Source organism: Pelobates fuscus, chromosome 3, assembly GCF_036172605.1.
Source record: "Pelobates fuscus isolate aPelFus1 chromosome 3, aPelFus1.pri, whole genome shotgun sequence".
Classification (NCBI taxonomy): domain Eukaryota; kingdom Metazoa; phylum Chordata; class Amphibia; order Anura; family Pelobatidae; genus Pelobates; species Pelobates fuscus.
The window spans coordinates 7,405,754-7,430,210 of record NC_086319.1 but is presented as its reverse complement, the minus strand read 5'-3'; the positions used below and the strand labels follow the sequence as shown (position 1 = coordinate 7,430,210).

Genomic DNA, 24,457 nt, shown 5'->3' with positions numbered 1-24,457 from the left:
CGAGAGCATTCTTATGCTGGCGGCAAGAAAGCCACCAGCGGCAAGAAAGCCACCAGGAGGTCCCATTAAATATTGCAACAATGTTTCCTTCGGTAATTATCGAGATTCAGGGTGGCCGCCGTTCGGCTACCGACCACGCGGCGGTCGGTCATCTTGGATCCTTTGTTAGCCCAGCGGTATTTGGTCGTCAAGCGCCTGGAACTAAAATCGGTTACTCCGCTGGACTTCCAGGCCGTTCGGGAGCACCGGTCCTTCGGTAGTTTGTTCCCCTATTGGCAGTCGGTACTTTGAATGGGAATGTAAAATATGTGGTTCGTGCAGCGTTCGGTTAGTTATGCTGGGATCTTTCACGAAATATGTGCTCAGACCCCAGCTATCTACCGAATGTTCATTCGTTAATATAGGATGAAAAATGTGAAAGTTCTATATTTTTATGTGAAATGTCGATTCTGCTGCACGGAGGGATAATCCACTTAACTGTATATTCTAGTGGGAGTATCCCTCTCGTGCAGCAGTGCATGATGGGAGAAATTTCCAGGTTGTTAAGTTCCCCATGTAGTCCCCTACTGAACAACCCCTGTAATGTCAGTAGGGAAACCCCTTGCATGGGGAATCCCATAAATAATGTGACCTGTGATTAAAAGCTCAGTTGACTCACAGCCTATGTGTCGTCTAGTTCTTGGGAAGGAAGGATTTATACAACGCTACCGGGATTACTGTATGCTGTACTTATTTTGCCTGGATTATGTTATGCTGTTCCTGTTACCCAGCGGAGATACCGTGGATTATACTACCTCTCCGCTACAATATGCCTTGGAATGCCTCTGCTATAAACAGGCTTTTACTTGTTGTGTCTGTGCTACTCCTTCGTATGGTACAGGGGTATATAAATGTAACCAAGGTGCTGCAATTTCTTGGGTAACATTTAAGCAGAGAATATGCAATCGTTCCTATCTTTGGATTCTTATAGAGAATCATATGGTGTATCCGCTACTGTGCCTGAGATGGTCCACAGAGACAGAGAAGCTGGCCTTTTATTACTTCTAATGTGGCTTTTAGCAAATGTTTATCTTCCTCTTAAGACATATCTGGTTCATCATATTGTGTGGAGTTAGTTCCCACCTGATGTACTTTGAAGGTTCATTAGGAATGAATCTGCTAAACTTTAATGAGGGTTATCCTCAAACCCCAAGTCTCTTATATGCAGAAAATGGGAAAACTCTTTCTTGCCTTGCGTTTAATATGTTTACCATCAAATGAGTAAATGTACACCCCACCAGATACACTGGGAATCCATAAAATTCTGCATTTCTCTTCCATAACTCCATAAGTGAAGTAGCTGCTTTAAAAACCCTGTCGTCAAGAAGGCCAAAGCATCTTGCAGATGATCTTTCCAGACTGCTGGGTTTCGGTATGGGTCTTTGCTGGCAGGTTGTCATGGTACCTGTGGTGTCTACCTCAGAGGAGGTCAGACATCTGGATGTGGTTCCTCAGAAGGGGGCTTGTACACCTGATAGCTTCGGCCTTTCCGGCCGTTTACACGCCGGCTTCGATAGCTCCGCCTCCTTTTATGACGCGGCGCTCAATAGCCGACGTCATGACGTCACGACCTGCCAGAAATCGCAAATTTTGGGGGCATGGTCACCAATTAAGAAACCAAGGTATAAAAGAGACTCATTTGCAATGAGTCATTGCCCTGTCATGGTTCTAGCTTGTCTGGTCACTCAGTGCTCTTATTTCTATTGATTATTTGGTTCTTGATTCGGCTCTGTATTATCGACCCTGCTTCCTTCTCTTACCCTTAGATTCTGCTTGACTCTCGCTTACCTGTCCTCTCGTTACCTCGGCTTGTCTCTGACCATTCTATGTCTTATCTATACGTTAGTCCGGCCATCCTAAGGTCCGGTATACGTACCTATTCCTGTTTGCATTCTGCGTGTCACAGGTGCAGTGACGTTCAGAACTTATAACTTTGATTGCAATCATTAGTGGAGGTTATTGGTTATTGAAGTCTCCAGATAAGCAGCTTGTCAGTTTACTGCTATATTTGTGATTGTCACATACTTTATATGGATATGACTACTAAAATGTGAAAATGACGGCCATAAATGGGTTGATATGCTGTTGCCCTTATATCCTTGTGACTTAGGCTTGGACGGCAGATCAGCATCCCTTTCGGTCTTCTGTTTACTCCCATTAGGAAAATGGGTATGTTGTTACCAATGTCGAAAACGAGAAAAGCTTGTTTTAGGGGGGGAAACCTGGTTGCAGAACTTGGTCCGACATGGGTAGATGTTTCTGACGCCAAGAAGGTTGGAGGCAGAATCCTACATAGAAACTACTGGCGATCACTGGTTTCTTAATCTAGTAAAAGGAGGGCACCTCTTGCTCTTAACGAGTATGCTCAATCCTAGACTCTCTTCAGAAAAAAAAGCGGAAGATCGGCTAAACTGGTGGACAACGTCAAGGTTTTTCCAACAGGTCTGTCCTTTCAGCCTATCGAAGGGGTAGTTTTCACCACAAAATGCATCCAACAGGCTGGGGCGCTCGTCTAAATTCTCTAATGTGCCAGCAATCTTGGTCCTAAGAAAAACAGTCCACTAATTTCAGAGATCTTTCAGAGAAAGGAAGTTCTTCACTCTCCTCGCCGATTCAGATCTTGGTTAATTGAATGACCTATTAGAATGCGGTCAGACCACAACACTGTTTTTCTCACGTTAGCAGACAGGGTGGTGCAGAAGGCAGTCTGTTTCAGCTATGTACCAAAACGGTGTACTGGGCTCAGGATCTATGGGAGGTCCTCTTTCCATTCCACTCATGTGTCGACAATGTCATCACTTACAACCACAGCAAAATAAATTGGGATCAAGAGTATTGGTCTATAGATCTGATGATGTTCACCATTCCAAAGGGAAATTTGGAGTGTCTGGATAGACCTTATGGCAAGGAGGGAGAACATGAAGATTCTCAGGTTTGCCACCCTATACAGGACAGTCACGTTGAATAGTTGGTCTATCGATCAAGGGAGATTTCTCCGGGCTTGCACTTTTTTTTTCCTATAGACTGTTCCCAAGACTTCTTCAAAGGAGATGAACGGACAGAGCAGTGGTTCTGCCAATCTTTCCGTACTGGCCAAACACGACCTAGTTTTGGCCTTGGAGAGGACTACCAAGTTTTGGGATCTCCCGATCTCGAAAACACTTTTGGAAGACAGGATGTCCTGCTGGAAGTGTTTAAATACCGTATATACTCGAGTATAAGCCGACCCGAATATAAGCCGAGGCCCCTAATTTTACCCCAAAAAACTGGGAAAACTTATTGACTCGAGTATAAGACTAGGGTGGGAAATGCAGCAGCTACTGGTAAATTTCTAAATAAAATTAGATCCTAAAAAAATTATATTAATTGAATATTTATTTGCAGTGTGTGTATAATGAATGCAGTGTGTGTATAATGAATGCAGTGTGTGTATAATGAATGCAGTGTGTGCGTATGAATGCAGTGCGCGTGTGTGTGCAGTGCGTGTATGAGTGCAGTGCGTGTGTGTGCGTATATATTAATTGAATATTTATTTCCAGTGTGTGTATATAATGAGTGCAGTGTGTGTGTGAGTGCAGTGTGTGTATATGAATGAAGTGTGAGTGTGTGATGCAGTGTGTGTTTGTGTATGTGTTGGTGGGGGTGGGCATTTGATATATTATTTTTTTTTAATTATTATTTTTTTTTGTATTATTATTTATTATTTAAATATTATTAATTTTTTTTTTTTTAATTATCTTTTTTTTTCGTCCCCCCTCCCTGCTTGCTAGCTGGCCAGGGAGGGGGGCTCCTTCCCTGGTGGTCCAGTGTCATTGGTAGTTCAGTGGGGGGAGAGGGGTGCTGGCAGAGCTGTACTTTCCTTTCTTGCAGCTCCTGTCAGCTCTCTCCTCCTCCGTACGGTCTGTGCAGCTCCCTCTGTCAGCTCCCAGTGTAAGTCTCGCGACGCGGCTCTCGCGAGACTTACACTGGGAGCTGACCGAGGTGCTGAACGGACGGCGTGGAGGAGGAGAGAGCTGACAGGAGCTGCAGGAAAGGTAAGTACAGCTCTGCCAGCACCCCTCTCCCCCCAGTCTGTATTATGGCAATGCAAATTGCCATAATACAGACTATTGACTCGAGTATAAGCCGAGTTGGGGTTTTTCAGCACAAAAAATTTGCTGAAAAACTCTGCTTATACTCGAGTATATACGGTAGGTTCCTATTGACAGTAGGGCAACTGCATGGTGGATCCTTTATCTTTGGAGTCTTCGTAAGTCAGAGTCCACTTGTGGAGTATGATCTTCTTGTTGTTCCGCCTCCAACTTTTTTACGTAGGTATTCGGTTAGAGTGTCTACATTGTTGTAAGGAACGTCATTGTCTTCTAGTTCATTTGTCCGGGTGGTTCAATTTTACACTTCCTGCAGGAGATTTCCACAGACCAAATTGTTTTCCCTAAGTTCTTTCTGAGAAGGGATTGGTTTTTGTATTTACTGGTTAGAAGTTTCTTTAAAGCAAAAGGCTTCTTAGACCACCCACGATGTTCTGTTTCCCTACTGGGATCTTTCTTCAGTCTTTCAGGTCCCCTTGAACTTTTGGAAGTGGTTCCTTTAAGATGCTAAAGCTTAACCAGCATTCTTATTGGCCATTACCTCTGCCAAGAGAGTAAGCGAGTTTCAGGATATATCTTCTTCAGTAGAATTTCTTATATTCCATCAGGGTGAAAGTTGTGTTTCTGTCAGGATTACAGTTGATCCAGCACGCAGAATTGTATCACACCTAGGACTAAGGGTAAATGGCCAGACTTAACGTACCAGAGAATAGTCAATATACTAGACTAGGTCAGGGACACAGAACGAGACACCACGATAAGGAAAAGCCAATGGTCAAGGATAGCAGAAGTCGGGGAAGTCCAAACTAAGCCAAAGTAAAAAAACAAACACACGATCCGGAACACACTCTCGGATAACCATCTAAGGGAAACCACGACGGGGCACTGACAAAAAAGTAATTTGGGTTTAAATAACCCTCCTTAGCCTGTAACATGCTGCCTCTGACCCCAAAACGTGCGTGCTAGTCTATGACGTGACGCCGCACGCACATCGGCGCCAGCCTTGATGTGGCGAATTAAGTTTCTTATAAAAGTCCGGTCCGCAGCGGCGAGTGTTCATAAGAACGTCGCACCCACTGGGGACCGTAATGGAGTGAGACCGGGTAGCTGCCTACCGAGCCCCAGGTAAGTTGAAAACATCTGACGGCGTGGCTGCTATGTTTGAGTGCAGCTGTGCCGGCAGAGATGTCGGAAGCCGTGACTGTTTTCATCCTATACATTCAATTCTTCCAGTGTTATCTTTTAGACCTGTAATCAGCTTATCTTTCTAACATCCTTCTGTAACAATGCCACCTCCCCACTGGAACAAGATGGCATATTCTAGAGTTAAAAAAAGGCATTTCAGATCTACCTATCAATATCAGATCACCCGTCAACTTCTAGAAAAGTTTTAAGAGGAATGAAGTCTCTCGGAATTATAGTTATTTAGCCTATCATAATGGCTTATGCTTCAGTAGTTTTGATACGCCAGCGTGTCTCTCAGCACATTTCACAAAAGCAATGGCCACTTCATGGACAGAGAAAAGCTCTTTCTTCACCTGAAGAAATCGTCATGGCTGCTTCTTGGTAATTTTTTCGCACCTTCGTCAGGCATTTAAGGCTAAATGTGCTCTTTGCCTCTAAAATTGCATAAGGGCGTAGGTACTTCAAGCTGTTTAGGCATAAGTCCCACCCGATTGGGGATCTTGCTATATCCCATACGTACTGCCACCATATGTCAGAATTTTTTTTTTCATAATATGGTGGCAGTACAAATCTCCCTCCCTCTAAACTAAAATTCCTTGCAGTGTGTGGCTTAGGTGTGTATTCTTGCTACGACTGAGGTGGGTTTGCCGGGGGGGGAGCCCTTTATAGGGTAAAGGGGAGGGACTATTCTTAATTACCCATCTTGCAGATGCTTGTCCCAATTAGGAAGCACAACCCATACGTACTGCCACCATATTAAGAAAAAAATAATTTATGGTGAGTGAAAATTTGTTTTTGATCTTAAATTTGAAATTTCACTTTGAATTCTCACTTTAGTAAATATTCTGTCAATGTGATTAACCTGTTTATGTGGTTTTATATTGTGGCAATTCTTTCAATTTACATAAAATGAAAGTCTGATTGGAGCGTTGAGAGTATTTGTAGAATCCGTGTATATTTCCTCTTCTGTCAGAAATTACAGTGCTGGTTCCAAGTTAGAACTGGCAATTGTTCTGGGAATAGTTGTCCATAAAACTTGTAATTTTTTGTTTTACTTGTTTGCCAACGTATCAGCTCCTGTGGAAATCTCCTGATATGTGTATTTTCTGTTTGTCCCCAGCTACGTCTATCCCAAAGTCTTATCGTGCTGTGGTCATCCATGGCTTTGTGGAAGAGCTAGTAGTGAACGAGGATCCAGAGTACCAGTGGATCGACCGAATTCGGACGCCGAGAGCCTCGAATGAAGCTCGTCAGCGTCTAATCTCATTAATGTCTGGTGAGAAACTTATTCATCTTATGCTTTTTCCAAGAATGTACTGTTCCAGGCAGAATATAGATACAATATTATTGCACATTCCATCCTTAGTGGCTGTTGTTGTTTATTCACTTAGTAAGGTGGAACTGCAATTGTTTGTATATAAATAGAGCTTTTACATTTATAGGAAACTGTCACTTTCTATTACCGAGCATTTCAGATGACTCACAACACATAATCCAGACTTTGACTCATCTTTATAGATCAAAACCTTCTTGTTGGAATTTCAAAGGTCAATAAATACGTCTAACATAGAACCTTTTGGCAATATTCTTGCAGTGATACGGAAATTTTGTACATGAGCTGACATGGAAGCTCGTCATCATATTAATTCTTTAGTAACCAAACACAAATATTCTACCTAGCAACAGTGATGTTAAAGGAACACTATAGCGTTAATACAAAGCTGTATTCCTAACACTGTAGGGTCCCTCTCCCCTGGCAGCAAACCCTTTTTAAAGGCTTATCTGATTTAGTAGTGGGTCGGGCTACTCCGATCCGACGTCTGCCAATGAGGTGAATATAATGCATGATTAGCGCTGCACATGCATTGACTCAATGCTTTCCTATGGGGTTTTTCAACACGCCGGATGTCCTCATGCAAAGCATAAGAATGTCCAGCGTTCTAAAACTCCAAGAAACTGCAGAAAATGCCCCTAGTGGCTGTCTGCTAGAGGCAGTCTTTTTTATAAATAACCGTTTTTATTTTCTGTTTGCAGCAAAATAATTATTTCAAGGGATACAGAATGAAGAAAAAGGGGGGGGGGGGACGGGGATAACATTGCAGTTTGTTTACATTGTTTACATATCCGACTTGCCTGCAATTTTCACATCTTAACCTTTCGACCATGTTTTCAGTAACTTCTTAGTCTAGTCTTAGGCGCCTCGGCACGATCTATCTATATATCCCCTGAAGTAGGGTTGTAGGTATGGTATATACAGATAGTAAAACAATGAAAACTATTTACATCCTATGGTTCCCAAGTCTGTGTGTCCAGGTCTCTAGTGGTGTATGCTCTATGGGGGCTTGTCCCTTGGGCCATTTACGGCCTTCTTTGTTTCTCTGTTTGGGGTCTCGTCTTGGTCGTCCGTTTGCCCCATGTCTGTGCCACTCTCTTCTGGTTTTTGTGTGTTTCCCTGCCATTAAGGGGGGTCATGGTTGCTATTCTGATCTCTTGTGTGGGAATTGGCTATATAATTGTGCCATAAGGTGTATGAGTCCGCACTTATACGGCTCTTTTGACCTTGTGGTCCTGTGAATTTTTCATCGGCCACGTTTGTGGATACAAGGTTCAATATTTCCAGTTTAGTGGGAACTGTTGTCGATCTCCAATTCCTTGCTATGATAGTCATTGTTGCCATGATTGTAAGATATATCGTTTTGCGTATGTGTTTCGGGAAGTGATTTGGGAAGATGTGCAGAAGGTATGTTTTTATAGAAGGTGTAACAACCATTCCTGTGCTTTGTTTTATAATGTCTTCCACCAACTCCCATACCGGCTGTATCTGCGGGCAGCTCCACCATATGTGCAGCATATCCCCCTTTGGTCCCTTGCACCTCCAACATATGTTGTCTATGTTATTATACATTCTTGCGAGTCTATCTGGCGTGAGGTACCAACGGTATAATACCTTTCTAGCGGTTTCATGGTGGGACGCACACTTAGTTGTTCCCTTATGGGGCTCCATTCTTGAGGTGTGAGGTCCCTTCCTATATCTCTATTCCACTCTCTCTGAAATCTCCAGAGCTGCGCTTGTGGTTCTCTTATTAGTATCTATAGCATATAGATAGAGTTTTACTCAATTGTCTTGTGTCTAGGCATTTAGATTCAAAGTGGATCAGTCTCGCCTCACCGTTTCCCTTCTGTGTGTATGTGCCCTCTGGTCGCAGAGTGTGGTATAGTTGTATATAGGAGAATTGGGCCTTGTTTGGTATCTGGAATTGTGTTTTTAGGTCTTGGAAGCTCTTAATGGAGCCTTTGTGGGTCACTTGGTGTAGATGGGTTATGTTGTGTTCTGCCCATAATTTATAGTTAAACGAGGGGTTCAGAGTGTGTAGCGTTTTCAAGGGGGTTGCCGGGGACCACTTTTTTTTGAGCATATCCTGTGCCTATTTTTATCCCATACGGATAGCATTATCTTGGTGGTTGGCAACATCTTGGGGTTACGGGGTCTCGTGTCTCTGGGTGCCCATAAGAGATGAGTTAGATGGGTCCCTTCTAGTCTACTGGATTCCAGTGCTAGCCACTAAGGGGGATGGGCCGTTTGGTGGCATCCTAAGACATTAGCCAGGTGCGTAGCTCTGTGGTATTCTTTCATATTGGGGAACCCCAAGCCTCCGTCCTCTACTGTTCTAGATAGGAGTTTCCAGGACACCCTGGGTTTTTTGTTTAGCCAACCAATTTTGAGCAATGTTGTCTGCAGTGTTTTGAGGTATCTAGTGGGGACCTGAATTTGCAGTGATCTAAACAGGTATAGTATCTTTGGCAGAATCATCATTTTGACCGCTGCGCATCTGCCCACCCATGATAGGTATTTTCCCTCCCATGACTTCAGTGTTTTCTCTATTTCCGTGTGAGGTTTTTGGTAATTCATGGAGAAGAGCGAGTTGTGTGATTTTGTAAGTCTGATACCCAGGAATGCAAGGTAGTCCTCCCTCCAATCGTAGCGGAATGCTGATTTAAGTCTATCTAATGTGTCTCTCGCTATACCTATCCCCAATGCTTGAGTCTTGGAGGTATTGAGTTTATAGTATGAGTGTGTGCTAGAGGCAGTCTTAATACTGCAATGTAAATATTGCAGTTTCTTTAATACTGTGCCAGACTAAAGAGACACTGCATGCAGGCCACTTCAATTAGTTGAATTGGTCTCGATGTCTATAGTGTCTCTTTAAGTGGTGCAAAGCATTGCTTTATTTCATTCGTTATTTAAGCTTGAACAGAAGGTATAGCAAATTATATTGACAGCTGCATCAGGCATAAATAAGCTGCAGTAAAGTACATCAAAATCTAATGAAAATAAGACATTACAAAGTTCAGCATTCGTTAAAGATCCGTATTATAATATCAGCTACACCTGGACATGTCTTCAGGTGGTACTAATCATTGGTTTAGAGAAACCTTAATGTATCAACACTTAAAAGGACACTATAGTTGCCAGAACCAATACAGCTTAATGTAGTGGTTCTGGTGACTAAAGTGTGTCCGTGCAGTCTTCAGACAAAAAGCATTTTTACATTGCTGCCTAGCAACACCTCTAGTGACAGTCACTCAGATGGCCACTAGAGGTTTTTCTTGGGTTAGTGCTCCCCACAGAGATGCATATCCATGAGGAGGTGCTGATTGGCACAGCATAGCATTTGGCTGTGCGTGCACAATAGCCTTTCGATGCTTTCCTGTGGGAAAGCATTGGATTGGCTGAAATCATAAAGAGTGATGATCTCAGCCATGGAAGCATGGCCATCTCCTGTGAGACCAGTACACCCATGGAGAAAGGGTGAGTTAAACAACATTTCTAACTCCACAGAGAGGGTCCCTGGACCTAAACCGCTAATTTAACGCTTGTCAGGATCTTACCCGATGTGGAGTCCGATGTGCAGAGTTATATCCATTGTACAGAGCTACAGAATCTGATTGCGCTTTATGAAATAATAATAATACGCTTACCCTTGCAAATAAACACAGACCTTGGTGACCAGGTAAGAAGCCACCTGGGCTGTGAGTCTGTGCACGGGGGGCTGTGCAGGAATATAGCTCCAAGTTGCAGTACAGGCAAGGACAAGCAGAAGAGTAGTCATGGAAAGCCAAAGTCAGGAGAAGCCAGAATAAACGATGAGATGAGCCAAGGTCAGGAGCCGTCTGGAGAACACTGGATCAAGATACACAAATACTGGAACCAGAGTCAATGAACTGACACTGCCCTTAGAGAGAGGCAGTGTTTTATACCTGGCTAATTAGCGATATGCTTCAGGTGGACCGAGAGACAGGAGCAGCCACAGGAAAAGTCCAGCCCCCCGTGCTGGAAAAACATAAGGCTGAAACAAGAACTGAAGTGTGGCTCCGAGGCAAAACAGCAGGATCCAGGTTCATATCGTTTGTTGGGCACTTCTGGGGCCATCACGTCTGGATGTCACGGTGAGAACCGTGACAATGCTATAGTGTTAATAATGCATGTTTCTATTACTAACACTATAGTGTTCCTTTAAATACAATCTTAACACTGTAACCTAAATAAAAACAGGAAACTACACAAATATATACGTCAAATATTTTGTAGTCACTGTGTGATCTGAAAATACAGCAGTTTATGCATCTATTGCAACTGTGAGACTCTGCCCAGTATTCATTAAGAATGCTCAGAGTGAGAGTGTGCCCCATCTCTCTTTAATATTCTTCTCATTGAACCAATAGAAACACCAACAAAGGTATTCTTCACTAAACTGTGAATTGTCAGGCTTCCTAAACGCATATCCTAACTTATGCCAAAACCGTTGAATAGGAAATAGTCAGTCAGCTATGGGTGCATCTTGGCTATTTGTATTGAATGTCAAATTCACCTTGAGTTCTGGAAAACTCACATGTAAGGGATATCCCTATCTGAAGTTTGTTTAAAGAGAATATATAAAGAGCTCAGCTCATCAAGAGTTAAACATTTTTAACACTTCCCAAATTTCGGTTCTTTAACCATTCCAATGTCATGTGGGGGGATAGGCTCTCAGAGCGTGAGGATGCCCAGCCTCATTAAGGCAACCAAAAGTCTGTTCGGACTCAGGAAGTGCCTCTAGTGACTGTTTGACGGCCACTAGTGGCAGTCTTAATCCTGCAAGGTAATTATTATTCTCACATGTGTATATAGGCGCTTAAGACCGTATATAAATACAATCTCGTGCTGCTGCCACCAATGTGCAAGTTTCTCACTCCTTAACACAAACAAAAATAGAAAAAGTTTATTCCACTGTCTGAATATACTTTCTCAATTATTATTCACAAACTGCAATGATTAAGTGGGACAGGGACACTACACCCAGACAACTTTAATGAGTTGAAGTGGTCTAGGTGACTATAGAGTCCCTTTAAACTCTGGCCATTCAGTCTGATTCCTCTAGGTGTTTGTGTAAAGCCTAATTTAGTAGGGTAACTCGGTACAATTCCTCTAGCTGTTTGTGTAAAGCATACTGGCCTCATTTAGTAGGGTAACTCGGTATGATTCCTCTAGCTGTTTGTGTAAAGCATACTGGCCTCATTTAGTAGGGTCATTTGGTATGATTCCTCTAGCTGTTTGTGTAAAGCATATTGGCCTCATTTAGTAGGGTAACTCGGTATGATTCCTCTAGCTGTTTGTGTAAAGCATACTGGCCTCATTTAGTAGTGTCATTTGGTATGATTCCTCTAGCTGTTTGTGTAAAGCATACTGGCCTCATTTAGTAGGGTAACTCGGTATGATTCCTCTAGCTGTTTGTGTAAAGCATACTGGCCTCATTTAGTAGGGTAACTTGGTATGATTCCTCTAGCTGTTTGTGTAAAGCATACTGGCCTCATTTAGTAGGGTAACTCGGTACGATTCCTCTAGGTGTTTGTGTAAAGCATACTGGCCTCATTTAGTAGGGTAACTTGGTATGATTCCTCTAGCTGTTTGTGTAAAGCATACTGGCCTCATTTAGTAGGGTAACTCGGTACGATTCCTCTAGCTGTTTGTGTAGAGCATACTGGCCTCATTTAGTAGGGTAACTTGGTATGATTCCTCTAGCTGTTTGTGTAAAGCATACTGGCCTCATTTAGTAGGGTAACTCGGTATGATTCCTCTAGCTGTTTGTGTAAAGCATAGTGGCCTCATTTAGTAGGGTAACTTGGTATGATTCCTCTAGCTGTTTGTGTAGAGCATACTGGCCTCATTTAGTAGGGTAACTTGGTATGATTCCTCTAGCTGTTTGTGTAGAGCATACTGGCCTCATTTAGTAGGGTAACTCGGTATGATTCCTCTAGCTGTTTGTGTAAAGCATAGTGGCCTCATTTAGTAGGGTAACTCGGTACGATTCCTCTAGGTGTTTGTGTAAAGCATACTGGCCTCATTTAGTAGGGTAACTTGGTATGATTCCTCTAGCTGTTTGTGTAAAGCATACTGGCCTCATTTAGTAGGGTAACTTGGTATGATTCCTCTAGCTGTTTGTGTAAAGCATACTGGCCTCATTTAGTAGGGTAACTCGGTACAATTCCTCTAGCTGTTTGTGTAGAGCATACTGGCCTCATTTAGTAGGGTAACTTGGTATGATTCCTCTAGCTGTTTGTGTAAAGCATACTGGCCTCATTTAGTAGGGTAACTCGGTATGATTCCTCTAGCTGTTTGTGTAGAGCATACTGGCCTCATTTAGTAGGGTAACTTGGTATGATTCCTCTAGCTGTTTGTGTAAAGCATACTGGCCTCATTTAGTAGGGTAACTCGGTACGATTCCTCTAGCTGTTTGTGTAGAGCATACTGGCCTCATTTAGTAGGGTAACTTGGTATGATTCCTCTAGCTGTTTGTGTAGAGCATACTGGCCTCATTTAGTAGGGTAACTTGGTATGATTCCTCTAGCTGTTTGTGTAAAGCATACTGGCCTCATTTAGTAGGGTAACTCGGTATGATTCCTCCAGCTGTTTGTGTAAAGCATACTGGCCTCATTTAGTAGGGTAACTTGGTATGATTCCTCTAGCTGTTTGTGTAAAGCATACTGGCCTCATTTAGTAGGGTAACTCGGTATGATTCCTCTAGCTGTTTGTGTAGAGCATACTGGCCTCATTTAGTAGGGTAACTTGGTATGATTCCTCTAGCTGTTTGTGTAAAGCATACTGGCCTCATTTAGTAGGGTAACTCGGTATGATTCCTCTAGCTGTTTGTGTAAAGCATAGTGGCTTCATTTAGTAGGGTAACTTGGTATGATTCCTCTAGCTGTTTGTGTAAAGCATACTGGCCTCATTTAGTAGGGTAACTCGGTACGATTCCTCTAGCTGTTTGTGTAGAGCATACTGGCCTCATTTAGTAGGGTAACTTGGTATGATTCCTCTAGCTGTTTGTGTAAAGCATACTGGCCTCATTTAGTAGGGTAACTCGGTATGATTCCTCTAGCTGTTTGTGTAGAGCATACTGGCCTCATTTAGTAGGGTAACTTGGTATGATTCCTCTAGCTGTTTGTGTAAAGCATACTGGCCTCATTTAGTAGGGTAACTCGGTATGATTCCTCCAGCTGTTTGTGTAAAGCATACTGGCCTCATTTAGTAGGGTAACTCGGTATGATTCCTCTAGCTGTTTGTGTAAAGCATACTGGCCTCATTTAGTAGGGTAACTCGGTATGATTCCTCTAGCTGTTTGTGTAAAGCATACTGGCCTCATTTAGTAGGGTAACTCGGTACGATTCCTCCAGCTGTTTGTGTAGAGCATACTGGCCTCATTTAGTAGGGTAACTCGGTACGATTCCTCTAGGTGTTTGTGTAAAGCATACTGGCCTCATTTAGTAGGGTAACTCGGTATGATTCCTCTAGCTGTTTGTGTAAAGCTTACTGGCCTCATTTAGTAGGGTAACTTGGTATGATTCCTCTAGCTGTTTGTGTAAAGCATACTGACCTCATTTAGTAGGGTAACTCGGTATGATTCCTCTAGCTGTTTGTGTAAAGCATAGTGGCCTCATTTAGTAGGGTAACTCGGTATGATTCCTCTAGCTGTTTGTGTAGAGCATACTGGCCTCATTTAGTAGGGTAACTCGGTATGATTCCTCTAGCTGTTTGTGTAAAGCTTACTGGCCTCATTTAGTAGGGTAACTTGGTATGATTCCTCTAGCTGTTTGTGTAAAGCATACTGGCCTCATTTAGTAGGGTAACTTGGTATGATTCCTCTAGCTGTTTGTGTAAAGCATACTGGCCTCATTTAGTAGGGTAACTCGGTACGATTCCTTTAGCTGTTTGTGTAAAGCATACTGGCCTCATTTAGTAGGGTAACTCGGTATGATTCCTCTAGCTGTTTGTGTAAAGCATACTGGCCTCATTTAGTAGGGTAACTCGGTACGATTCCTTTAGCTGTTTGTGTAAAGCATACTGGCCTCATTTAGTAGGGTAACTCGGTATGATTCCTCTAGCTGTTTGTGTAAAGCATACTGGCCTCATTTAGTAGGGTAACTTGGTATGTACTTTGAGTTCTGTCTGAATTTTATTCTGGAATAAATACCAGTTAATTAAGTTCCAGGTGCACCAGGGGTACACAGGCAAAAGGCTCTGTCAACAGCAAGAGTTAAAACATTAGGAGTCCAGCTCTCCCAATCTCAATGAGGCGATTCTTTATTAATGGTGTCAAATTACTCATTTCTTTAACTCCATTAATAAATTATCACCTTATTGAGATCGGGAATGCTGGATCCACTCTATTTGTTTTCTGGCACCCAGAGGTCATTTATTTACATAATGCTTTCACATGATAGAATCTGAAATGGGATTTTGCTGGTCAAATATAACTTGAATTTCCATGTGAATAAATCTTCTTCAGGGATAATAAATATCCAGAATATCGCTGTCAATAAACCCTGTAATTCCATCATCGTTTTTACCACTGCAGTGAACCTGTTTACAATTTGTCCATGTCCTCTCCACCAGGTGAGCTCCAGAGGAAAATTGGTGTGAAGGTCCTGGAGATGCGGGGGAATGCTGTGGTGGGATACTTGCAGTGCTTCGATCTGGAAGGAGAGTCTGGCTTGGTGGTCCGAGCTATAGGAACTGCTTGTACTTTGGATAAAATAAGTAATCCAGCCTCGTTTGCCCCAGCGTGTCATTCTCCTTGCAAAGAAATGAAAGAGTAAGTTATTTGAAGCCCACTTGTTCTGTGACTCGGGTTGCCTTGACACTCTTTAATAACTCTGGTAATCTTCTGCCTAGTGTAATTTTCTGATCCTTTTTTTAGCCTCAATCCAGGCAGTGCATATTTTAGCCTTTTCCCCCTGAAAACTAGAACGATCTAGGTGTGCAAGCTGTTGTCGGCCAGTAAGGTAATAAATATTTACTGATATCTAATTATAAATTCCATTAAAGATATCTCTAGTGATTTGTTCGCTTTGACATCCACTCAATAATAATAATAATAATAGCACGGTGGGTCTCCATTGTACGACACAAACCGTTCTGAATAGTGGGAGTGCAGCGTGATACAGATCTAACTTGAAAGATGATGCAGACATGGAGCCATGGCTGCGAGGAACTTCCGCTAGTGAGCTGCGATTAGAACGGACATCCTGGACCTGCTTTACTTTTGTTATTGAATCTTCTGGAGGATTTTGTTTTAAAAGTTTGAGAATCTGTTTTGTTTTATTTCAACATTTTTTAGCAATATTTTCAGAACCCAATGTTTGATCCTATTTGATAGTTTTAAACGACAATCTCCAGTACTCCTAAAAAATAGCTTATCTGTGATAATCTGAAATATCTTAAGGACTTGTCAACTAAACAGGCAGTTTTCAGAGTTAAAAGTTTAAACTGAATTAGTTATTAATAATCTAGGATTCTCCACAAATCGCTGGTAAACTATTACACTAGAATGCACATCCATATCCTGGAAGGACTGAAATGTCATTTTAAAGGGAAAAACTGTCATGATGAAAAATCGCCAAATGTTAACAAACCATAAAAGTTATATCTGCAAAGAAAACCAAATAAACTGTCAGCCATCGCTATGTCAGAACATACAGGGATCACGGTCAGTATGTACGTGTATATCTCTATCAGGGTTATTCACTAACGTGAGATTTCAAGGTGAGCTCAAAATAGCCGACTGGTAAAAATTCTTTGTCAGCTATGCTTCTATTTTTTTTAATTTTTTTTTTTTTTAAATTCACTTTGAGGTCTTACTTTAGTGAATCTCTCATTTTCTCTCTCTCTCGTTCTCTCTTCCCCTCCCCTCCTCCCCCTTTTTGTAAATTGAATCTCTCTCTTGCTTGTGAAATTCAGATTTCTGATATAGAGTTGGGCTTTGCTTGAGGTATGTACAGACAGTTAAACCTACAGCTGCTCCATCTCTCTATGATGCATTGTGAGTTGCTGCATGTGTTATTTAGTAGTGGAGTAGCCACACTGCTTGCAGGCCATATATATAGAATATATTTTAATCTTCAGGTATGTGTATCTTTTATCCTATACATTTCACTGTCAGTTTTGCAAGGCAGTGTCTAGAATAAAGGAATTCTTATCTGATATGGATATCATGGTATTGTTTCTTGGTTTGGAAGTGCCAGGGACGAATTCTATAAATGTAGTTTAAACCACTATCCTTCTAGGTAACCATAACATTCCAGTAACTTTGTAACAGCCCTCACTTCAGTTTATATCTAGTTTCTTAAATTTCTGTGCCAGCCATATTGCTTTAAATCTAGTGTACAGCGTACAGTGAATGCCAGAACTAACATGTGATGAGTGCCTGCATTGTCTTTGACCTCTTCTCTTCTTGCATGCTTCTAGGATTACAAACCAAATCCCACCCTAATCATTTTAACACTTAGAACTGGTGCCAGCTACCCGTGTACTGTTTTCTTTTCTTCCACCTTTGCTGCCAATTCTCTCAGGTCTCCGCTGATTCAGCCGCCAAGCCACGGGTACCGTTCGACTCACAACAGCCCAATTCACATGGCTACTGGCTCACGGCTCAGTCAGAACTTCTCTGTGTCAGTTCCCACTCTCATCTACACTGGTACGAGACCACTCACACTCAGGAGCCACAGGCAGACTTGTCGCAAAGGGCAGGCAGGCAGGGAATGTAGGCAGGTACCATCTATCTGTACTCCCTTTTATTGGGAGTTCTCTTATTGCTGCTGAAACACTTCTTTTATTGACTCCGCACTCAGTCCAGTATCACTTGCTACCGACCAGTGCATTCCCTAACTGCTGGCATATCTCATACTCTCGCTTTAAACCTGGAGACAGAAGGGATGAGGCTGTGCCGGGCCAAATTTAGCCACCCCTTTCACATCAATTTTCAGAATTTCCATAAGGATTACCGGTCCCTTAACCACATGTTTTTAGAGCGGAGAACAGGTTCTAATAATAATAATCTTGGGTTTGGTAACAATGTTCCTTTGATTTCCATATACATTTTCCACCTAATTCAGTATAGACTGCGATCATGCAGTGATATTACGAGGGCACAATGAGTGGCTTTTGTCAGTAGAAGAAGCTGTTTTGAGTAACCGGTAAGTGACTCCTGTTGCTTGGCGTGATGCCCGCTCTGTAGCTCTGGCACATGAGTGATGCTGCAGGATAAGGAAACATTCTTCTGTTTGGCAGAAAGATTAACGCCTTTTTTAATTTAGTTTTATTTTTATTTTTTCTTGGCCGCATACATCGTAAAGATGTTCTAATTTTCTTACTTTTTATTTTAAAGTTTCTGCTTACTTTATGTTTCCCTTTGCATTTGCTTTATTTGGTTATTTGGTTGTTTGGACTTGTCATGCGGGAGTTGGCCTGAGGTCAAGACAGTGCCCTGTGGAATGCTGCAAGGTTGACCTAAGCCCTTCCGGAGAAAGCACTGAAGCCCACTCACTCCCACCCACCCCAGTTCTGGACCCTTACCATTATCAGCCTGAACATTTATCAAATATTGCTTAATCTGTCTCCACCTTCTTCTGGCAGGGTTCCCTTCAGTGAGGAGCTTAATCCCAATACTCACTCATCAGGACCCTCCACCCCTCTGAAAAACCAAACCTGTTCCTTTTCACCTTCAAAGTCTTACAGCCGACAGTCGTCCTCTTCTGACACAGATTTAAGTTTGACACCTAAAACTGGTAAGGTGCATCCACCACTTTGTTTTAATTTGTTTATTTTCCCTTGTTTTGTCCTTTTTTATTTATTTTCTTCTCTTCATGTAGCCATCTTTTTATCCTCAACGTTATCAAAATTACCTTAAGAACTCTTTGTTACAGTGTGGGCTCCCTGATGTTTTGTAGTAGGAGTGAAAATAAGTGGCCACTTCCTTTTACATTTCTAAAGATATGTTATGTTACAAACTCAGGGTAACCTCCCTCCTTATCTCATAGCCTGCAGCTGGGGATTCTGGGTAACAGCACCCTCCTTATCCCATAGCCTGTAGCTGGGGATTCTGGGTAACACCCTTCTTATCCCATAGCCTGCAGCTGGGGGATCTGGGTAATCACCTACCTTATCCCATAGCCTGCAGCTGGGGGGTTCTGGGTAACCACCTACCTTATCCCATAGCCTGCAGCTGGGGGGTTCTGGGTAACCACCTACCTTATCCCATAGCCTGCAGCTGGGGGGTTCTGGGTAACCACCTACCTTATCCCACAGCCTGCAGCTGAGGGGTTCTGGGTAACCACCTACCTTATCCCATAGCCTGCAGCTGAGGGGTTCTGGGTAACCACCTACCTTATCCCATAGCCTGCAGTTGGGGGGTTCTGGGTAATCACCTACCTTATCCCATAGCCTGCAGTTGGGGGTTCTGGGTAATCACCTACCTTATCCCATAGCCTGCAGCTGAGGGGTTCTGGGTAACCACCTACCTTATCCCATAGCCTGCAGTTGGGGGTTCTGGGTAATCGCCTACCTTATCCCATAGCCTGCAGCTGAGGGGTTCTGGGTAACCACCTACCTTATCCCATAGCCTGCAGTTGGGGGGTTCTGGGTAATCACCTACCTTATCCCATAGCCTGCAGTTGGGGGTTCTGGGTAATCACCTACCTTATCCCATAGCCTGCAGCTGAGGGGTTCTGGGTAACCACCTACCTTATCCCATAGCCTGCAGTTGGGGGTTCTGGGTAATCACCTACCTTATCCCATAGCCTGCAGGTGCAATCTCTATTTCCCAGATCAGCTATTTTGGGTTAAATGTTTCAATTACCTAGTACGCTTCCACAATCCATATTTTAGTGAACACCACCCAGTGTCCTACCCCCTTCTGGAGAAAACCTTGATCTTTAGACGTCCTCCCAGCCAAGGAAACTATATAATGGATTTCACAAAGTTCAGTTTGTGTGAGCCTCGTAGGACAGATACAGAATTAACCGTTTTGGGGATTTCTATTCATTAGCAAGCAATTGTCACTGCTTTGTCAATCGATGAGTTAGAAGGTCAACGAAGGGGACAGAGTAACCGATTCAATGTGTAACAGCCCCAGTTCTGCAGAAGAGATTTAATGAGCAATAAGAGCCAAAAGTAGTTCCATACATTTGTTGATTGAGGGGACTTCTTTCCTAAACTGCAAACTATTGCAAATTTTAAACAGAATTGTCAAATTTGTTGTTGTTTTGTTTTTTCAGATGAGCTATTTTTGCCTCAGTGTTTCAGTCTTGATTTCCGTTTACCAGTTTGTTGTTTAAGAAAGAAACCCCTTTGTGTATAGTGTTCTGTATCCTCAATAGAGGAGGGTTTTGATAACTTTCCCTCTCTTTTTGCCGTAGTGGTGCTGTTTTTTTGTGTCACATCATCACTGTGTCAACCCCTGATGCAAGCACTCTTTATATAACACGATAAATGCTATTTCGTTTTTTCTTGTGTTTTCTTTTTACTTATGATGTTTTTATTCCGATGTTCATTTTTCTTTCTTCTGTTTCTGTTCTTTCCTCATCTCTTGTAACTTCCATCTTCCAACTGCTCCTGTCCACTACCAGTCGAGGCGCTGCGAGGGCCTAGGATTTTTGTTTGCCCCAGTTCCCCTGCCCTCCTCTATCAGTCCCCATGTTTCAATCAGTCCTGTAGCCTCCTTCCTGCAGGGGGCAGCACAACCCCTCTGCTCCCCAGTCATACCCTGAGGAAGTCCGTCTCATTCGGTAACGAGCTGCTGTTGGCTGGTAGGGCTCAGCTTTCTGCACACAGAGCTGTCACCAGCATGCTATTGTGTCTAGAAATAACCAAATAACCTAACAATCTCAAACTTACCGGTAACTATTTTTGCAAGCTAGTTTGCAGTGGCTTGGACTGTTTTTTTCTAATACTGGTTAGAATAGAAATTTTAAAACGGCAATCTCATAGACAAATTAATCTCCGCTACTAATCCGTGTAATGTAGCATTTGATTTACGCTTCAACATCAGATGGCAAATCTCAAGATGCAGCCATGTTTAAATCCTCTGCACCTGAGTTTGCTTTTCTATTATCCCATGCTCTCACGTAGTGTAGGTGCTGCACCTTCATGGAGGGCCTTGTCTTGGCACCACAAAATACTACATACCTAAACTGTCTCCATAAGAGGTCTTTGTAACGGTTAATCCTCTGCCATGTACAGACCCACAGAGCTTATTTGGATTTAATATATCTTGTGTTCATGTTAAACAATGCTTAGGGATATTGCATTAAGTAGTTAGTGTAGTAATAAAAGTACACTGGCTAGGGGTTTATTGGTATTCTGTGCATTAACTAGGGGTTTTAGAGGCATTCTGTACATCGGCTAGGGGTTTTAGAGGCATTCTGTACACTGGCTAGGGGTTTATTGGTATTATGTGCATTGACTAGGGGTTTATTGGTATTATGTGCATTGGCTAGGGGTTTATAGGCATTCTGTGCATCGGCTAGGGGTTTATAGGCATTCTGTGCATCGGCTAGAGGTTTATAGGCATTCTATGCATCGGCTAGGGGTTTATAGGCATTCTGTGCATCGGCTAGGGGCTTATAGGCATTCAGTACACTGGCTAGGGGCTTATAGGCATTCAGTACACTGGCTAGGGGCTTATAGGCATTCAGTACACTGGCTAGGGGCTTATAGGCATTCAGTACACTGGCTAGGGGCTTATAGGCATTCAGTACACTGGCTAGGGGCTTATAGGCATTCAGTACACTGGCTAGGGGCTTATAGGCATTCAGTACACTGGCTAGGGGGTTATAGGCATTCAGTACACTGGCTAGGGGGTTATAGGCATTCAGTACACTGGCTAGGGGGTTATAGGCATTCAGTACACTGGCTAGGGGGTTATAGGCATTCAGTACACTGGCTAGGGGGTTATAGGCATTCAGTACACTGGCTAGGGGGTTATAGGCATTCTGTGCATTGGCTAGGGGTTATAGGCATTCTGTGCATTGGCTAGGGGTTATAGGCATTCTGTGCATTGGATAGGCTAGGGGTTTGGATCTCTGTTTAGAGATATTTCACACGTTAGCTAGGGGCTTGTAGGTCAGTACATGACAGGCTACATGTATTATATTGCTGGCAGTCTGGGTTCTGTTATGGGTTTATTCTTTATTTTTGTAGTGCAGAGTGAAATGCACGCTTCCGTAGTTATGGGGTTATTTGGGTCTCATTAACCATTTTGTTTTCTCATTTTGTGTGTCTGCCTCATTAGTACTGTGTAGTCCTGTTGGTCAAAGTGTTTGCATCAGACTTTTACTAAACACGTTGAAATCGGACTATAGAGAAACTAAGCGCATGATGTTTCCTTATCCAATCACCACTGATGTGCTTAGTAATAAGTCCAGGTAGTTTTAGGAAAAGCTAGTGGGGGTCCTTACCTGATGCACTATTGTAGACCAGTTGCTTGCTATCCGCGTGGGCATATTATTTTATTATTTGTATAGCGCCAGCAAATTCCATAGCATGGGCATATGAAAATACTGTCACAGAATAAAACACAGATCCTAAAGTAACTTGCCCCCACCATCACCATTTATCCACTCTATTCCTCTGTCTGCTCCTAGAGACCCTTCCTTCATCCTGGCATGTTAATGATAGGATGGCCTGTATGTAGAAATCCATGCAGTCCAATTAATAGATTGTTAAAGGGACACTATAGTCACCTGAACAACTTTAGCTTAATGAAGCAGTTTTGGTGTATAGAACATGCCCCTGCAGCCTCACTGCTCAATCCTCTGCCATTTAGGAGTTAAATCCCTTTGTTTATGAACCCTAGTCACACCTCCCTGCATGTGACTTGCACAGCCTTCCATAAACACTTCCTGTAAACAGAGCCCTATTTAGGCTTTCTTTATTGGAAGTTCTGTTTAATTAAGATTTTCTTATCCCCTGCTATGTTAATAGCTTGCTAGACCATGCAAGAGCCTCCTGTATGTGATTAAAGTTCAATTTAGAGATTGAGATACAATTATTTAAGGTAAATTACATCTGTTTGAAAGTGAAACCAGTTTTTTTTTTTTCATGCAGGATCTGTCAATCATAGCCAGGGGAGGTGTGGCATGGGCTGCATAAACAGAAACAAAGTGATTTAACTCCTAAATGACAGTGAATTGAGCAGTGAAATTGCAGGGGAATGATCTATACACTAAAACTGCTTTATTTAGCTAAAGTAATTTAGGTGACTATAGTGTTCCTTTAAGCATTACTTAACTAAAACTGCAGACGAGAGCACAGGCGTATTCACGAACATGAGAAATCAAAGTGAAATTCAAATTTTAGGCCAAAGTAGCTAATCTGGAAGTGTAGCTGACTTGGATAATATTTCCATTTTGGCTATTTTGGTCTCAAGTAGAAATACAAACAGAGAAAGGATAGGTGGCACTCCCGAGACCTGAATTTTGTATGAAAGGTGCTTCCACTGTGACCAAAACTTCATGAATGAGAGAATAAATAGTTGAGGCGCACTCAGACTACAAAGAGAACAAAGAAGGCTACTAAAATGCCTAACTCAGTATAAATATGGGGATTTGGTTCCACCATATGGCCATATGTTTTTAAGCCCACCCACTACTTTCAAAGTACCCCATTACTAGCCAGATCCCATATATTGAACGAGCCACGCTCAGATGCAAACAGGGCAGATATGTCTTCACGAAAGGCACCATACTAGACCAGGCCTACACCTTCGCCAGCCTCTATTCCCCAAACTCGAAGCAACACCAATTCCTACGCAATACACTAAACACACTAATGAACTTCGCGGAAGGCACCTTGATCATCGGTGGTGATCTAAACCTGGCGCTGCACCCCGGACAAGATTCGACAACCAAACAGGGATCTACACCGGATAACAGACACGCCAACACGCTGCACACCATCCACTACCATCAACTCACAGACTGCTGGCGGGCGCTTCACCCCGCATCCCGCGACTACACTTTTTATTCCGCGACCCACTCCTCATACTCGAGATTGGACTATTTCCTAATACCCCACCGAGACCTCACTTTGCTCAAGGAGGCGGAAATATTGCCCATGACATGGTCGGACCACTGCCCTATCCGTATAAAAATACGATCACCCCTGTACAGGCCGAGGCAAACCTCCTGGAGACTGAATGAATCGATCCTCTCTGATGCGCTACTAGTTGACAAGACCAGACAATCCATACAAGACTATTTCACGGACAACGAGCGGGGGGAGACGACGCCCCTGATGTGTTGGGAGGCCCACAAAGCAGTGATCCGAGGCCAGCTGATAACAGCGTGCTCCACTCGTAAGAGGGAAGCAAAACAGGCCATGATAACCCTCAGCAGGGAGATTGCAACCCTGGAAGCCACCCACAAACGCACACTGAACGCAGAGGTCTACAGAGACCTGGTCAACAAAAGGGACCAGCTCTCCTCGCACCTGAACCGCTCGATACAGCGCTCCTACCAACACTTCAAGCATGTAATATTCGAACACGGGAACAAGTGTGGGAGACTACTAGCGAACCTCCTAAAACAACGCAGGACCCAGCTATATATCCCAAAAATCAAAGGCCCGCAACAACAGCACCTGCACCTCCCGGACCAGATCTCATCCGCGTTCCTCTCTTACTACCAAGGACTATACCACCTGCGCCAAGACGCACCAGGGGAATCACACCACCAAAAACGCGATGAGATTCGGCGATACCTGGACACCGCAAACAGACCCAGATTGGAAAACGCAGACCAGGAGAACCTGGAAATGCTCATCACGACAGAAG

The 24,457-nt window shown here is 43.0% G+C and overlaps 1 protein-coding gene across 10 annotated transcripts in view; it reads left to right on the top strand.

Annotated features, from left to right (window-relative positions):
• C2CD5 (C2 calcium dependent domain containing 5) overlaps positions 1-24,457 on the top strand; it is an 85,552-nt gene that overhangs the window by 17,769 nt on the left and 43,326 nt on the right. For 4 of the 10 annotated variants that reach the window (XM_063446662.1, XM_063446663.1, XM_063446661.1 and 1 more), the window contains exons 6-9: positions 6,433-6,588; positions 15,244-15,442; positions 18,262-18,413; positions 20,253-20,432. In XM_063446662.1, coding sequence (XP_063302732.1) covers positions 6,433-6,588; positions 15,244-15,442; positions 18,262-18,413; positions 20,253-20,432 — 687 coding nt within the window. Of the gene's footprint in view, positions 1-6,432; positions 6,589-15,243; positions 15,443-17,198; positions 17,324-18,261; positions 18,414-20,252; positions 20,433-24,457 lie in introns of those variants that run through there. The other 6 variants (XM_063446668.1, XM_063446667.1, XM_063446665.1 and 3 more) reach the window with 3 other exon arrangements.